The 18,314-nt window shown below is 43.4% G+C and overlaps 1 protein-coding gene across 3 annotated transcripts in view; it reads left to right on the top strand.

Annotated features, from left to right (window-relative positions):
- The window catches only part of LRRC3B (leucine rich repeat containing 3B), a 100,382-nt gene extending 94,625 nt beyond the window's left edge, over positions 1 to 5,757 (top strand). For all 3 annotated transcript variants that reach the window (XM_049870967.1, XM_049870965.1, XM_049870966.1), the window contains one exon: positions 4,402 to 5,757. In XM_049870967.1, coding sequence (XP_049726924.1) covers positions 4,562 to 5,341 — 780 coding nt within the window. In that variant the 5' untranslated portion in view covers positions 4,402 to 4,561 and the 3' untranslated portion in view covers positions 5,342 to 5,757. The remainder of the gene's footprint in view (positions 1 to 4,401) is intronic.
- The last annotated feature ends 12,557 nt before the right edge of the window (positions 5,758 to 18,314 follow it).

Genomic DNA, 18,314 nt, shown 5'->3' with positions numbered 1-18,314 from the left:
ACAGCACACCCCATCTCTCCACCCTGTATTCCCTGTGTCCATTCAACCAGCTCCTGTCCCCTCTGCCTTCTCATCTCGCCACCAGACAGGAGCTGCCCACATGGTCTCATGTGTCTACTTGGGCCCAGAAGCTCACTCTTCAGCAGTATCATTTTCTATCTTATAGTCCAGTCCAATCCCTGTCTGAAGAGTTGGCTTTGGGAATGGTTCCAGTCTTGGGCTAACAGAGCATCTGGGGACCATGACTTCCAGTGTCCCTCTAGTCTGATTCAGACCATTAAGCCTGGTCTTTTTACGAGAATTTGAGATCTGCATCCCACTGTTCTCCTGCTGTATCAGGGATTCACTGCTGTAGCCCCTTTCAGGGCAGCCATCAGTTGTAGCTGGGCACCATCTAGTTCTTCTGCTCTCAGCCTGATGTAGTCTCTGGTTTATGTGGCCCTTTCTGTTCCTTGGGGTCATCTTTACCTTATGTCTTTGGTATTCTGCGTTGTCCTTTGCTCCAGGTAAGTTGAGACCAATTGATACATCTTAGACGGCCGCTTGCTAGCGTTGAAGACCCCAGTCAACCAGGCACTTCTTTATGTTCTGCCCTCTCATTCTGAAGTTAGTAAGGAGTCGCTCTTTTTCCCAGCAGCATTGCTTGTATGCTGCCTTGGGTTTGTTGGATAGACCTGAGTAAAAACAGAACGAGGGGATTTTTAGGTTTCCAAGCTCCTCTTTTGCTCTAGTACCCTATTAGATGATAACTGACTTCAAAAAAAATAACCAACTTATTTTTTTTTTCCTGAGGCACATCTTCCCATATCTTCCTTTTCAACTACCACTCCTGGCCTATCCAGTAATCTAAGGCAATGCCAAGCTGGTACTCCCATCAGAAACTCGTAATTCAATACTGTGGGGTGGAGAGGCAGCTCTTTCATCCTCCCATGTGAAGGTGACCTTGGCTCGATATTTTTGACCTTGCTGTCTGCCTTCTGGACATCCGAGGGCTCGGTTCTCTATATCCTGCATCTCTTGTCACTTTGTCATGGCTAAGAGTAGAAGCTCTAGAGTCTGAGTCACAACGGTCTACCATTTAGCCAATCCCAGAAGCTTTAATCCCCCTTTTTGCAAACATCATAGAGAGAAAATGAAATACTGTTTGAACACAACCTGTTTGAATGCATGGTGTACTCTGTATTTTTACTCTTAATGGGCATTCCATCCAGCCTATGGGTGAGCCACATGAGGCATAAGAGATCCCATCTCAAGAGACATTGCAACCCTTGAGATGTGTTCTAATCATTTTTTTTTTTGTCTGTGACCATGACCATTGGACTGACCATTTTGAATTAACTATGACTAAGTCTAGAAGAGTCTGCTGAGAAAACATTCCACTCTTTCTTCTGTCTCCTGGGAGCCTGTACTCAAGATTTCAAAGACCATCATGTTGACATATAAAAGCAAAGGAATTTTGATGAGCCAATCATTATGTTAAAATAGTAATAATAATCATGATAGGGAAGAAAAATCATGCTTGTCTCTTTGATTCTTCAAAACTTTTATTCATTTATGCAGCAGATATTTGTTTAGCCCTTACTTTATGCCAAACACTAGGCTAAATGTTGGGAATGTTTCCAGGAATGATCATAATAACTGTTGTTTTTGTTGTTTGCTGCCATCAAGTCAGCCCCTGACTCATGGTGACCCTATACACAATGGAATGAGACTATTGTGATCCATAGGATTTTCACTGGCTGATTTTCAGAAGTAGATTGCCAGGCCTCTCTTCCTACTGTAGAAGCTCTGCTGAAACCTTTTCAGCGTCACAGCAACACACAAGCCTCCGCTGACAGAGGGGTGGCGGCTGCACTGAGGTGCTTTGGGCAAGAGTCAAACCTGGGTCTCCCACTTGGAAGGCAAGAATTCTGCCACCAAACCACCACTGCCCTCATAATAGCAACTAAAGCTAACATGTATTGAGCTCCTACTACCTATTAGGCACTTTGTTAAATGCTTTAGGTGGATTATCTCACATAATCCTTGAAAAATCAGCCTTGTAATTAGGTATATTTATAATCTCTATACAAAGATAAGGAAAAGGAGGTTTACCTGTTGCTGTCGAGCCGATTCCGACTCAGAGCGACTCTATAGGACAGAGTAGAACCGCCTCGTAGGGTTTCCAAGGAGCGGCTGGTGGATTCCAACTACCAACATTTGGTTAGCTGCTGAGCTCTTAACCACTGTGCCACCAGGGCTCCAACTGCACACCGCTTATGAGGTTTAAAGCAAGGATTGAAATCTAATGTAGTTTCCACTTTTTATTGTTTACAGTTGTTTCTACATGAGGCAGGAAAAAAAAAAATCCCTGCCCTCATGGTGCTTATAGTCTAAATTGGAGATCATTTCTTCAGACAGACTCTTTAATCAACCTCAGGTGACGTGTGCAGAGTCCTCCAGCAGAGGCTTCCCGCCTCCCACAGGCATCAGGCTGATTCGCATATTTGATTGATGGAAGTTGCTTGGTGGCACAGAGTTCCTTAATTTTGTTGTTATTGTTGTTGTTCATATTTATCTCCCCCGTTCCCTGTTTCTCTCTCTTTGCCACCTTCTAGTATCCTTTGTCTTGTCCTTCTGCCCATCTCTTCTCTGAGTGCCCCCCGCTCCACACCTTCTGTTTATTTTTCTCTCTCTCCCATCTAGACAATTGGTAGAGTCCCCAAATGCCATGCAATGTGGTCTCAAAGGAAAACATGGAAGAGAGGGAAATGTTTGCTGCAAATGCAATGACCTGCTGATGGATGGCTCAGTAAGCCCAGGGGTCCTCCTTGAGCGTTCTCTGGCACTGAAGGGACTCAGATTCCATGAGCACATCCGTTCTGTTCTGCTGTTGCTAATCTCATTTTTTCCATGATTAACAACCCAGTTCATTATGTTTTCAGCTCACATTAATCTTTTCTGTGAGTTTGGTGACAATTGGAGTCATTTCCCTCTGTATTTATCCATCTGGAATCTTTAGAAAAGATAAGTTGCAAAAAGTCGTTTGCTGCTCGCTGCTGTAAGAGGAGTGAGTTCTTGCCTGATCTGGGAGGAATACCCTGAAGGCAGCCACAGATACCCAACTCCACAATGCAGAGGACTCCTCAGTTGAGTTCACTGGAATCCTCAACTGGGAGCAAGATCCACAGCACAAAGGATTGGGCTACAACACAACAGTATCAGAAATGACAAGCAGAGCTGCCCAATCCTGCCCAGCCTCATAGAGCAGATGGGATTGGGAGAGAGCTGTGGGAATAGTGGAAAGAGTTGTGAGATTAATGAGTCAGAATAAAAGGCTTTGGCTTAAGTCCTATCTCTACCACCTACAAGTTGCTTGACCTCGGACAAGTCACATAATCCCTCTCAGATCCGTTTGCCTCCTCCGTAAATTTATCCCAAAGATACCTGTATCTTCTCTACATCAGTGATTAGTTTTGAGGGTAAATCTAGATTCTCTTCTCTGCTCTTGACTAGCTTTATAACCTTGTACCTATCATTTAATTTTTGCAATTGCTGAGGTCCCTTCCAACATTAAGAGTGTGTGTGTATATATGTGTATATACATACATTTTAAACATATTTTTCATTCCTAATTAGAAAAAAAAATTGAGGGAAATCTTTGAGGCTAGTATTTCTTAATTCTTCTCTTTTATGAACAAGGTTTGTAGGTGTGTGTCACATTTGAAAATCTGTTGGGGAGGGCATATGTTGCTTAGCAAACAGAGAATCCTAGGGAAATTTAGTTAAAGGGATCCTCCCAGGTATAATTTAATCTCAAGAGGTCAAAAAGGAGGCAACTCTTTTGGAGATTCTTGGCTGTCAACCTCCAGCAGCATTTTGCTGTGAGGGTTGGCATGCATTCATTCATTTCTTAATTTGAGTAAGATATTCCTTTACAGCAGATATTCCAGTTTGAACATCCATTCGAAAGCCATGACAGATATTCCTCTCTATGGTCATTAACCATGAAATATCGTTATTATTTCTCAGTCCTCCTAGTTACAAGGGTAAATTTCATTAATGTGTCTTATAGGAAGGATGGAATTAAATTTGAATGCTGTAGAATTTAGAAGGGGTTCAGGATGTGGAAAGGAGTGGTAGGGTCAAGAAATCTTGATTGCTTGCTCTAATGCTGCACAACTAGAAACAAGGCAACATAATTCGGAAATGTTGTCATTTATTGGCGGGCCTCTCCATCAGCACCTGGGATTTGAGCAGGAGACTCCCTTTATGCAGATAACTCCCAGAGGCATTGATGGAAATTACCTGCGTAACTAACCCTCCCACTCACACAGAATGCTAGACACCTGAGAGCACTTTTAATTGCAATGTACCTCCCTTTGCAAAAGAGCTAATTGCATCTGCTTCCCTTTTCTTTAGGTACCCAAGCAAGGACAGAAATGATGAAGAGGCACGTGTGTTAGTTGCAACCTTTTGAACTGTACAGGAGAGAAGTCAACGGCGTGGACAGGGCTGGAACCATTGCTACGTTTGTTGGACTAAATGAGGAATGGGCCTGTGATTATGCTGACATTCCAGCATGAATCTGGTAGACTTGTGGTTAACTCGTTCGCTCTCCATGTGTCTCCTCCTACAAAGCTTTGTCCTTATGATACTGTGCTTCCACTCTGCCAGTATGTGTCCCAAGGGCTGTCTCTGTTCTTCCTCTGGGGGTTTAAATGTCACCTGTAGCAATGCAAATCTCAAGGAAATACCTAGAGATCTTCCTCCCGAAACAGTCTTATTGTATCTGGACTCCAATCAGATCACATCTATCCCCAATGAGATTTTTAAGGACCTCCATCAACTGAGAGTTCTCAACCTGTCCAAAAACGGCATTGAGTTTATCGATGAGCATGCCTTCAAAGGAGTAGCTGAAACCTTGCAGACTCTGGACTTGTCCGACAACCGGATTCAAAGCGTGCACAAAAATGCCTTCAATAACCTGAAGGCCAGGGCCAGGATCGCCAACAACCCCTGGCACTGTGACTGCACTCTACAGCAAGTTCTGAGGAGCATGGCGTCCAATCACGAGACAGCCCACAATGTCATCTGTAAGACCTCTGTGTTGGATGAACACGCCGGGAGGCCGTTCCTCAATGCTGCCAATGATGCTGACCTTTGTAACCTCCCTAAAAAAACTACTGATTATGCCATGTTGGTCACTATGTTTGGCTGGTTCACCATGGTGATCTCATATGTGGTATATTACGTAAGGCAAAACCAGGAGGATGCCCGCAGACACCTTGAATACTTGAAATCCCTGCCAAGCAGGCAAAAGAAAGCAGATGAGCCTGATGACGTTAGCACTGTGGTTTAGTGTCCAGACTGATTGGCGTTGAGAAAGAAAATAGTTTGCGATTGCAGTAGAATAAGTGGTTTACTTCTCCCTTCCATTGTAAACATTTAGAACTTTGTATTTTAGTTCCTTTTGAATTTTGCCACTGTTGAACTTTAACAAACACTACAACATAACAAATAATTTTAGTTTAGGTGATCCACCCCCTTAATTGTACCCCTGGTGGTATATTCCTGAGTAATCTACTATCTGAGCATTAGTTAATTCCATCTACTATTTAATAATGAAATTTATTTTTTTAATTTAAAACCAAATAAAAGCTTAACTTTGAACCATGGAAAACAGAGTGGCTTATTGAACAGTCCAGTCATTCCACTTGCATTAAAAAAAATTAAGAGACAAGCCTCGTGCACCTAGAGAACTATCATAATGAAAGATGGGTTATTAAGCCCTACCTACTGTATCCTAGAGAGCCATAGCTGAATTATCGACCAAGTGAAGTATCTGTCAGACTTAAAAATACTGAACCTTAGCAAACCCAGGAGATAATACCACAAGTGTGACATCCTGCAGAGGCTTAAGTTGGATGCCTTTTGGGGTTTGCTATCTAAAAGTAGGTATGCTCAGTTATAAAGAGCAAATACGGATTGTGCTTCTACTCTGTGCTACACACGATGGAGAACAAAAAGGCAAGGTACGCATTCTGTCCTCAGGACTGCAGTCTGCGGAGAGTGGTATGTGACAAATACAGAAATAGCTATGCTAGGAAGGAAGGCCCTAATCATCATGTAGCATCAACCGTCTACCAAGCATTTTATACTATTGTTGTGTGGCTAAGCCCTCACTCAGTGGTGGTTCAGTGATAGAATTCTCGCCTTCCATGCTGGAGACCCGAGTTCAATTCCCAGCCGATGCACCTCGAGCGTAGCCATCACCCATCTGTCAGTGGAGGTGTGAGTGTTGCTATGAGGCTGAACAGTTTTCAGTGGAATTTCCAGACTCAGACAGACAAGGGAGAAAGAGCTGGTGATCTACTTCTGAAAATCAGCCAAAGAAAACCCTGTGGATTGCAGCTGTCCAGTCCTCGAGTGATCATGGGGTAGTGCAGGACTGGGTAGCATCTCGTTCCATTGTGCGTGGCATTGCCATGAGCCTGGCTGACTAGATGGCAGCTAACAACAACCAACCCTCACAGCAGGAGGAGAAAGTGACCACTGCTCCATCTGTGTAAGAGGAGACAGAATAAAGAGGTGCATTGACTTGACAGGTAGAAAGTAGCAGAGCAGGAATTCGAACCAGGTCTTCCTGTCTCCAAAGACAGGTTTTGTCAGCATGTTTCTGATAGGCTGTTTTACGGAGCCCTGGTGGCACAGTGGTTAAGAGCTCAGCTGCTAACCAAAAGGTCTGCAGTTCACATCTACCAGCCTTGGAAACCCCATGGAGCAGTTCTATTCTGGCCTAGAAGGTCGCTATGAATTGGAATTGACTCAACGGCAACAGGTTTTTGGTTAGGTTGATTTATTGAAGTATAACTTGCATGTACTGAAAAAGGCACTCATTTTAAGTGTGCCGTTCTATCAGTTTTGGCAAAGTGTACACCTATGTGAGTGCCACGACAAGCAAAATACAGTATCAATATTTGGAGTAGGGAATTGTGTTTTCTTTTTTCATTTTAAGGTGCCATTAGAAAAAATCACTAGAACTTGGGTAGGATCTCACGAGGTGGAGAGGTGGGTGAGGAAAGTAAAAGAAGCAGAGGGAGCAGAAGGATAAAAGTATGGGGTGGTATTTGGGGTAGAGTCTAAGTGAGAGGCGAGGCTGGAGCCATATGGTGGAGATCTCAATTTTAGTCTGAGGAACAATAGAAACTGAGAGCACTGATCTGACACTTCCTATGCACCAAGTACTTTCTTTGGGTTGTCCTGACCAATCCTTACAACTACCCTATGAGACAGTCTTTTATGGACAAGTTATCAGAGACACAGGAGCGTAAGTAGATAATTCAGGATCCTAGAGCACATGAGAAGTATAGCAGATACTTCAACCCAGTGAGTCTGCTCCAGAACCTATGGACCGCCCCCCGCCCCCTTAACCACTATACCATACTGCCTTACAGAGTCGTAGACTTTACTACATAAAGTTGCTGGTTCCTCAGACCTATGGGTTTGCAGACTCCTACATGACAGTTGCATTAAAACAACAACAACAACAACAAAAAACTAGCAGCAAAAATGTCCCTTGGTGAGGCTTACATAGGAAGGAGGGACCCTCTGTCATTTTGAGCACATAGCCTTTTCCAACTCATATTAGGCTACCTTAGCCTCCAGGAATAACATTCTTGCTGTTGGAAAGCCCTAAGGACCTGCCCATAGCAAAAGTCTCTTTAAAGCATTATTTGAGGGTCAGTGAGAGCCAGCCAATCCAAGGCCTATAGCAGGGCATTAGGAGCACCGTGGCTAGGCTCAGCCCGCGGTGCACGCCCAGGGTGTGGGCTTCTCACTTCCACCCTAGCCCTACCAAACAGTGTATGACCTACTCCAGAAACCTGAAGGCTGATGTGAAATTCAGCCTGTGGGCCCTAGAATTCCTGCATCCCAGGGAAAAGGAATCCAGACTGTCTGCTTTTGCTAACCGGTCCTGAACGTCTTCCAGGGAAACAGGAGCTTTGCTGAAGACTTAACGCCCCCTGGAGGACAACGTTAAAATCTCTCTCTGTAAGTACTCCTCTTCTGAGTCGGAATCGACTCGACCGCACTGGGTTTGTTTTGTTTTGTTTTGAAGTACTCCCCTAGAAAAGATGCCTTACTGAACTGAATCCATCTATTTTTTTTCTAAAAAAAAAAAATAAGCCTTTGCTAAGATAACCTTTTAAAAATGTAAATAAATTGTATTTATTTGAGTGTATAAGTCACATTCGTTTTAGAAAAGCTTTCACAAATCAGATCATCCATTCCAGCTTGTTCCTTACAAAATGATCTTTATTTTCCTACTAATAAGAGCTTGTTTCCCTAAGGGCCAAAAAATTATACCTTCATTAGTCAAGTAAAAGTACTTGTAAAGGAGTGTTGGAAATATAGCCATGTCTTTGTTCAGATGTGGGGAAGTTAAGCTCCTATACATTGCATTTGTAATTTTCTTCATTTGTAGACTTGAGGTTGCATCATAGGTTAATAATCACACCAGCACCTAAATTCTACATGAAGGTTATCAATTAACAATGCCACGAGGGCTTTTTTAGTTGGTGGGGGACTTTAAATTAGGTTGCCATGAATCAGACTACAGAAGACTTTGGAGGAGCAAAATTAATTCTTTTGTAACAAATAACAGGCCCTCGGGCTTATTCCTAAACAGAACCAAAAGGAAATACTTCTCCTGTCCAGCCTGTAGGGATGTTTGACCTCCCTGGACCAATGGTATATGACACCAGTGAGCGGAAAGAACTTCCTGAAGACTCGCGGCTGTACAGAAAAAGGTGCACATGAAAACTCCAGTTCTGATCCTAACTTGCTCCTTACATTTCCAAACCCTCGCAGATATTTTTGTTCATGGAGAGCTACCCATTTGAGGATTCTAAGGCTTTATGCAGTAACTGTTGTTGTTAGTCGCTGTCAAGTCATTTCTAAGTCATGGTGACCCCATGTGTTTACAATAGAATGGCTCCATACAACTTTCAAGGCTGTGACCTTTTGGAAGCAGATTGCCAGGCCTGTCTTCTGAGGTACTTCTGATTGGGTTTAAACCACCAACTTTTCAGCTAGTAGTCAAGTGCTTAACTGTTTGCACCACCCAGGGACTCCAAGAAATTAACTATCATCTAGTTATCAGAGGCACATACCATCTTACCTCCTACAAATCTTAAATAACAGCATGTTTCTCAACCTTCTCCTTTGGCATTTTCTCTTAACCTCAACCTTTTACCTAGAAAAAAAAAAAATTACCTGGGAATTTCAGTCTCATCTTTGACAGTGTGCTTATCTCTGAATCAAAGCAAATCATAAAACACGCCAAGCCAACCGGAACATTTTTCAGAAAGTGATAAAAAGTTATGTAATGGAAGATTTAACTTTCAAGAACACTTTGGCAAATTGTAACACACTGATATACAAATTCTGCCAGGTACACGTTGTTCTTTTTTACGTCCTTCTCGGATTACCCATAATAATTCTTGTTCTGACACCAACAAGCATAAGGCAGTCTGGGGTGTGGGTAGGTTTTCCTTATTGGCTTGAGATTTTCAATTCATACAGTAAGTTCTCTCATCTATCTGGCACAGTTGGGGAATGGAAAATTCTGCTTAATAAATTAAGTGTTCTGGTTACCAGAGACAGGCTAACAGCTAGAATGCCTGGAATGGAAGAGGATAGAGATGGTCTCAGCCATTGATTTCATTGGTGCTGAAACTGAAACCTTTGAAGCCTTGAGGACTCAGGCCATCTTCTGCATTCAGTGTCCCTTACATAATACCAACTGCCTCTCCTAGTGAACTGAGTCCCAGTTTTCAAAAAAATAGAACCACATAACAATATTACCCCAAACCAAGCCCATTGCCATCGAGTCGATTCTGACTCAAAGTGACCCTATAGGACAGAGTAGAACTGCCCCATCGGGTTTCCAAGGAGCGGCTGGTGGATTTGAACTGCTGACCTTTTGGTTAGCAGCCAAGCTTTAAGAATTCAGAAGGCACTTTAGGTTCCTACATTGCCGCAGGGTCATTATTAAGAATATCTTTCGGGACTGGAAAGGGGATCGGTTTCACTTCACAAATAGTCCTCAGATAGCCATGCCCACATGCAGCCACCACCTGTCTGTCAGTGTTGCTATGATGCTGAACAGGTTTCAGCGGAGCTCCCAGACTAAGATGGACTAGGAAGAAAGGCCTGGTTTCCAAAAGCCAGCCAATAAAAACCGTATGGAGCACAATGGTCCCTGCACTATTGCGTTGTGCATGGGGTCGCCATGCACAAGGTGACCCTAGAGGACAGAGTAGTACTGCTCCATAGGGATTCCAAGGAGCAGCTGGTGGATTCAAACTGCTGACCTTTTGGTTAGCTGCCAAGCTCTTATCCACTGCGCCACCCGGGCTCTGTAAATTGCCTAAGAAGCACACGAGCACAGCTGTCTCCTCTCAATCTCTCTCTCTCTCTCTTTTTCTCTGTGTAAGTCCCTGCAAGCACATTGGGAATAACACAGGGTGTTAGACCCTGAAAGCATCAGAGAACGAGAAGGTGGGAATTCTGAAAACAAAATCTACCTGTCAGTAATTTGGCCCAGGGATGACCCAGTTTTTTGAGTTTCAGGGGAAATTATTAGATCTATTTTCTGTGTTGTCCCCAAGTTCAGCAAAAGCATCTGAGCTTGTCACTAACGGTAACTGAGGGGATCAAGATCATGGGCTGTGTTCCTTCCTTGTCTGACAAATGTTTTGTATTTTACTTAATGCTTTCAAGAAATAATCAATGTATTCACTTCCTTTCCCTGTGGATATCCGGGTATTCAAATGACAGAAGCTTTCTGGATCTGACCTTAAAGGCTAGGCCTAAAATAAATATACTGTGGGTCTCTTTGCAATTGAAACTAAAATCTCATTTTTTTTTTTTTTTTTTTTTTCACAAAAGAGTTTGTAAAATGGGAAACAGTCTAAAATCTGGCCTTTGGTCTAAAGATTGGCAAGCCATCTGTTGAGCTAATGTTGAATAAAAAAAAAAAAATGTTGAATAGATTTGAAAATAAAATGGCCCTTTGGGAGTAGAGTGAGTTTAATTTACACAAATCTGGCTTTGGTGGTTAAGTGCTACAGCTGCTAACCAAAAGGTCCGCAGTCGAATCCACCAGGCGCTCCTTGGAAACTCTATGGGGCAGTTCTACTCTGTTCTTTAGGGTCGCTATGAGTCGGAATTGACTCGACAGCAATGGGTGGGGGCTTGCTTGCATTTGCCCACATTTCTTCTTGTAGAAAAAATATCTGAAAGATGCCGGTCTGCTCTCAAAGTCTTTCACCTCCACAGACAACCTTGCCAATTCCTGGGCTCTCTGAGGAGTGAGCTTCAATGACAAGAGAAGAAAGCAAAATGAGAAACAAAGAAGACAAGGTCGGGAACGTGGTACCCAGAAGGAAGCAAGGCTTGAGGAACAGACAGGATTGATTTAAACCCTCATTTTCAGTACTTCACCATTGATAAGACCTTCAACCTTCTCATTAAAGCATGAACTAAGGAATCCCATGTATAAAAATCTCAAATAAGAGAAACTTTCATCAAATAATTTCACCTTTCCCTAAAAATGGTTTTCGTTTATTTACTGTAGTGTAAGATTCTGTTCTTACCTTCACTAGTTCTCACATCAGCCCTGCAAAGTAGATGTTATCCTTGTTCTCATTTTACAGATGAGGAAACGAAGACTCAGAAAGCAGCCTGGCTTAGTCCACGCAGCTAGAATGCAATAGCGGAGCCCAGTTTAGCTATCTGCAAAGTCCTTTGCTCCACCTGGACCACATTGCCTAGCTCTGCATCATCTTTACAGTTTTTATAAAGTCTCATCTTAAAGCCCACAGTAATAAATGGAGGAAAATAGGGCAAGGAATTGTTTTTAATTTGTACAAGAGAGAACCAAAACCAAACCCATTGCCATTGAGTTGATTCTGACTCATAGAGACCCTATAGGACAGAGTAGAACTGCCCCACAGGGTTTCGAAGGAGTAGCTGGTAGATTCAAATTGCTGACCTTTTGGTTAGCAGCTGAGCTGTTAGCCACTGCACCACTAGGGCCCTTCAAAGAGAAGTGAGGCTCAAAAGAGCAAAGCAAGCCTTTAAGATTACTCAGCTCATTAGTAGGGCCTGTGTTTGAGGATCTGAATGGTTAGTCCCTTTTTCATGCCCAGCCACCTACCACCAGTCCTGAAATCCCATATACTCTCAGGCTGGGCAGATATGTATATACCTCTCTATTGTGGGAACAAGGATCTTTGCGCCAGGGCTGGTGGCGAGGGTAGTGTCCAGTGCACTGCCTTTATGGCAGCCACGTTTGCTTTCGCTCTTCCATTTTCTGCGTAAATCAGCCAAGTCCCAACTGGTACTTTCTGCATTCATTTGCCTAAGGGATTTCTCTGGCTACCAGAGCACACTTTGCCACTTATATAGCAGGTTGGAGGTACGGGAGGTTGACACTCCCTAGGAGCAACTAGTGCGGAGTTGGCATATAAGCCCTGAGCACCCCTCAACCAACGACTAGTGGGGAGTTGGTACGTAAGCCCCAGCTCCTACACTCTTGGAAGCCTGTGTCCCACCCTGTCTCCAGCAGGATGTAGCTCTACTTGCCCATCCCATGGTGGGCTTGGTGAAGCCCCTTTTTTTGGCTGTTCCCTCCTTTGTCTCACGGCTCCACTCTCCTATCAGTGTTTCCTTCACCTCCCAAGGAAACTCTTTGCACTCAAATTTTTGTCTCCACATCTGCTTCTGAAAGGAACCCAAACTAAGATTCCTGCGTGTACCCTACATCAGTGCTTTCATAACCTATTTGGCCATCAGAAAGGTTGAGAAACCTCTTGAAAAATATAAATACCTGTGTCTTAGCCAGACCTACTGAATCGGAATCTCTGGAGGTTGGGCTTAGACCCATGTATTTTTCATTGGTTTCCCCCCTGGAGATCTGGGGTCATCAGTGAGGTTGGTAACCAATGGCCTACAAGAACTCTTGAACTAGAAATTTCTCCTGGAACATTGTGCTTGGCAAAACTTTGCTGCCATAAGAAAGTCCCCTCGTGGACATTGTCAACCCATAATAAATTTCCTCTTTTTGCCTTAAATGCCTGGAAATTCAGGAAAAAGAAAAAATCTATGCTTCAACTTTAACAACTGTCTACAGTCCTATAACAGCACCTGTTGTTGTTCTTAATTGTTTTTGAGTCAATTTCCTTTTACTTTTGACCTTTTATTCACATGTAAGTCATTTGCTATTCTGATTTTTTAAATTTCTTATTTGCATGTTTCCATTTTATTCTATGTATTTCTTTAAAACCTCTCAAGCCCTTTATGTAAAATATTTCCCTAAAACATTTATTTGCTGCCTTTACATTTCCCTACATTTACAGGTTTTTCCCAGACTCATTTCATAATCTATGTAGCTTAAGTAAGGACCCCTCATGGCACAGTGGTGAAAGCGCTCAGTTTCTAACCAAAAGGTCGGCAGTTCGAACCCACAAGCAGTGTGACTATGTGGCAGTCAGCTTCTGTAAAGATTGCAGCCTTGGAACCCCTGTAGGGCAGCTCTACTGTGTCCTATTGGGTCGCTATGAGTCAGAATCAACTTGATGGCAACGGGTTTGGTTTTTAGTTTTTTATTGCTAAAGTTCTGATTTCTTATCATTTGTTTCCCTAAACTTCATATTCTAGGAAATGTCAGGTATCCAATCATCCTTTGCTATGAAACTAAGCCTGAATCACCGAGATTCCGGATCAAGCCTCCTAATCCCATATCCATCCCCCTGAAGCTTTTGCTCATTGAGTCCCATGGCCACCTTAGAAGGAGGGAGGTGGAGTGGATGAGAGCATTGCTCATTGGGTCCCACACCCACCTTAGAAGGAGGGAGGTGGAGTGGATGAGCGCATTGCTCATTGGGTCCCACACCCACCTTAGAAGGAGGGAGGTGGAGTGGACGAGAGCATTGCTCACTGGGTCCCACGCCCACCTTAGAAGGAGGAAGGTAGAGTGGACGAGAGCATTGCTCATTGGGTCCCACGCCCACCTTAGAAGGAGGAAGGTGGAGTGGATGAGAGTATTGCTCATTGGGTCCCACGCCCACCTTAGAAGGAGGAAGGTAGAGTGGACGAGAGCATCGTTATCCAGATGAGGAAACTCTGACCCAGAGATGCTAAGCGGCCTACCCAAGTTGCCCCTGGGTGATTAGTGAAAGAGCTGGGGCTCTCATGAAGTTTTCTTTACACCGAAACTTGTGTTCTGTCTGTTACTTTGGTTGCTTTATTGTTTCTTTTCTCCACTCACTCTTTCCAGCTCATCGCATACTTAACCTCTGATCTCAAGGAAACATTTCGGAAGCTTTTCTTGAGAGGTAACAAAGGAAGGTTTTAGGAAACACAATTAATTAATGCCATCATATTTTGGGGTGCCATATCTGAGTCTTTCATGTTGCCCTTCAGAGGTAACTGTGCTTTGAGATGGACCCACCTCTGCCCTGTGGAAATGCTTAGTGCTGAGAAGTAAGGATAATTGCTCTGGGAAAGAAGGACTTTGTATAGATATGAGAGCAAAAGAGAGAAAATGATTATAAAGGATCAGATTATGCTAGCTTCAGTTCTAAAAATCCTGGTGGTGTAGTGGTTAAGAGCTACAGCTGCTAGCCAAAAGGTTGGCAGTTCGAACCCACCAGGTGCTCCTTGGAAACCCCACAGGGGGAGTTCTAGTCTGTCCTATAGGGTCTCTATGGGGTGGAATCAACTCAACGGCAACAGGTTTGGTTTTTTTTTTTTTTTGGTTTTAAGAACTTTTTAAGGGGAAAATGACCTTGGATAATAAAACCATCTTAACTGGGAGAATGCTATAATTATCCGTGTGTCCCATATTTAATTATATCCATATTCTTACTCCGTCCCCTCTCTCAGCTGCATTCAGAACTTTCCTCAGGACTAAAATCCCAACTACCCCATTAAAATAGTTGCCCGTAGGAGCAGGGGACTTCAAATGGGAGGGTTTTATCAGTTACCTTCCGGCAATGTTCACAGTAGATCGGCTTAGTTTGTATCTCCTATGATTACCTCTCTGATTAGGGGCTCCAAAAACTCTGACCAGGATTGTAAGTGATGGCTCTCAAAGAGCAATAAAAACACTGTAATTAGACTTGGCTTACTATTTGGTCCATGATGCACACAGTTGACTCCGCTCAGCTAGCAGAGCCTGTGGCTCAGCTAGTGAGGGACTCAAAACACTTCTGCAGGCAAGGAACCTGGAAGCCAGAGACAGCGGGAAGCCTATTAGAAAACAGCTCCTTCTGCCACTGATTCAGCTGCAGTGAAAACCCAAAATGTAGAAAGGACCAATTAACCCAGTGTTTTAATTTGCCTTGCAGTGTGGGAAAACAGAGCACAGGAGTTGTCTTATTTTATCTGCAACATGAAAATAACTGCAATGTCTTAAAGTCTCAGAATACTGAATAATGTAGAAAATGAGAGCAATGTTAAAGAACATGAGGAGGAAAAGATATATTTTCCCAAATTCTGCCACCACTCAGAAGTTACTTAATATTTTGAACTCTCTTCTAGCTCTCTCTCTCTCCCTCCCTCTCTCCCTACTTTCCTTCCTCCCTCCTTCTCTCTCTCTCTCTCTCTGTCTCTCTCTCTCTCCCACACTTATAAAATGTTATTAAAAAGTGACATACTATACATGTTGTGCTGGTATTTTTCTGGGTGGCACAAGCAGTTTGCAATCAACTGCTAACCTAAAGGTTGGCATTTCAAACCCACCCACATGCTCCATGGAAGACAGGCTTGGTGATCTGCTTCCAGAAAGATTATAGCCAGGAAAACCCTATGGGAACAGTTCTACTTTGTAACACATGGGGTCCCTATGAGTTGAGGGCCAACCTGATGACAGAGAACAACATTTCTCTCTCAATAAATCCAGCCAGATGTCTTAACTCTAACCCGGCCCTCCCTGATCAGTCCTGCCCAGTCTTCAAGAGCATTACCTTATCTCTATCCCCATAACCCACTAAGTTCCTGCCTCCCCTGCTTTGAATTCCTGGAAACTCTTCTCCATTCCTGGGTAATGGGATCCTTTGAAGAATTCCAAGCTAGGATGAGGGTGTGATCTGCTTTGCATTTTTGAAAGCTACCTCTTTTCTTTCTTCTTACCTCTGGCAACGGTGTGGAGAAAGAATGATCAGGGTTGGGCGGAAGATTGGCGGTGAAGGACCCAGGTGTGTGTTGCAATAAATCAGAGGAGGAAAGCTGGAGTCCTAGGATGCGGCAGTGTAGACAGGGAATAGGAGGAATTGAGAGATACTTGGAAGATGCAATCAGGCACTTCTAGATGCTGCTATGGTCATCATCATCATCATTACCATCATCACCACTGTTGTGCTCTGGCTCTTAAGTTTAATGATTATGAGGTGGTTGATGAAAATACATGGAATCAATGAGGCTTTGTAAAACCAGCCTACTTATTCTAGGCAGGCAATGTGGATTACTGTCAAGTTCAACTTTATCTATCCAAAAATAGGTTTGATTTAAGCTGCAACACAAATTAAAGGGTTCTTCTTTCCTTATGGTTGTCAGAAAAGGATGGTGTTTGTTCGATTTGACAGCCTCTTTTAATGAAGGCTTTAAATCAGAAACTGTAACCACGTGTCACCTTGCAGGAAAATGACTGAGTTCATTTTAGTACAGATAGTTGCATTTTTCATCTAATCCTCAATGTGAGAGTTGTAATCAGCTGTAATCTGTGCCCTTCTAGCCCTTCCCACATTTCTACACATGAGTAAACCTCTTTCTGGGAAGGCCGGGGCAACCTCTATACTTTCCGTTTGGGAGATTAGGGTGTGGGATGGTGTAGCTTAAGCTCATAGAAGGGCAAGGCCTGAAGAGTGAGTGAACACAACTGGTGTATTCTTTCCCAAGCACTCAAAGACCATCTCATGGAGTCTAAAAGGCCATTAAAAAAAAAAAAGTCATATTATTAAGGCTTAATTTCTGGTTGTCAAAAAACTTGATGAAGTGTGTTGTTTATAATATTCAGAGTAATGAAATTCTCTCCAGGACCCTTGTGTGTTTCAGAACTTTAACACACACCACAAAATCATGAAAATAATAATTCTCAGTTAATAACATTTATTAAGCAATTTCTGTGTGCCAGGTAGCATGCAAAGCACTTTTCATGCCAGCCTTGGTGACTTTTCACAGCAACTCTGAGGTGTGAACTATTATGGTTCAGGTTTTAGAAGTGAGGAACTGAAGCATGGAAGGGCAGTGAACACACCTGAGGTCACAACCCCTTCAAACAGTAGAGCAGAGATTTCAGTCCAGGCAATCTGACTTCACAACTTCACAACTTCACAAGGCCATGTCAGAAGAACACAGGTCTATATATATTTGTCATCCTCATGATGGTTTAGTATGATCATTGATCATTCTGGAAACCCTGGTAGCATAGTGGTTAAGAGCTATAGCTGCTGACCAAAACATCGGCAGTTCAAATCCACCAGGCGCTCCTTGGAAACTGTATGGGGCAGTTCTACTCGGTCCTATAGGGTCGCTATGGGTCGGAATCGACTCGACGGCAATGGATTTGGTTTTTTTTTTTTAATTATGATCATTGTGGGGAGTCCTGGGTGGTGCGAACAGTTAAGTGCTGTTCTATTAGCCCCAAAGTTGGCTGTTTGAACCTATCCAGAGGCACCTCAGGAGACAGGCTGGGGGATTTACTTCTCAAAGGTCACAGCCCTGAAAACTCTATGGAACGGTTCTAATCTACGTACGTGGGGTTGCCAGGAGTCAGAATTGACTCCGTGGCAACTGACAACAACAAGATCATGATGAGGGCGGTAGGGGTTCAACGGTAGAATCCTGACCTTCCGTGTAGGAGACCCAGGTTCAGTTCCAGGCCAGTGTACCTCAAGCCCAGTCATCACTCGCCTGTCAGTGGAGGCTTCATGTTGTTAAGATCCTGAACAGGTTTCGGCGATCTAGAAAGAAAGGCTTGGAGATCTACTTCTGAAAATCAGCCAGTGAAAACTCTGTGGAAGACAACAGCCTGATCCCATTGTGCATGGGGTCACCATGAATCAAAGTCAGGGGACAACAATAATAATAACAAATGATCGTTATGGAATCCCCGGATGGTGCAAATAGTTAAGGCACTCAGTTACCAAAAAAAAAGGTTGGGGGTTCAGTCCTCCCAGAGGCGCCTCCTTAGAAAGACAATCAACTTCTGGAAAATCAGCCATTGAAAAGCCTGTGAGGCACAATTCTACTCCGACCCACATGGG

Source organism: Elephas maximus, chromosome 27, assembly GCF_024166365.1.
Source record: "Elephas maximus indicus isolate mEleMax1 chromosome 27, mEleMax1 primary haplotype, whole genome shotgun sequence".
Classification (NCBI taxonomy): Eukaryota; Metazoa; Chordata; class Mammalia; order Proboscidea; family Elephantidae; genus Elephas; species Elephas maximus.
Note: the sequence above shows the minus strand (reverse complement) of the source record. Positions and strands in the feature narration are given on the sequence as shown.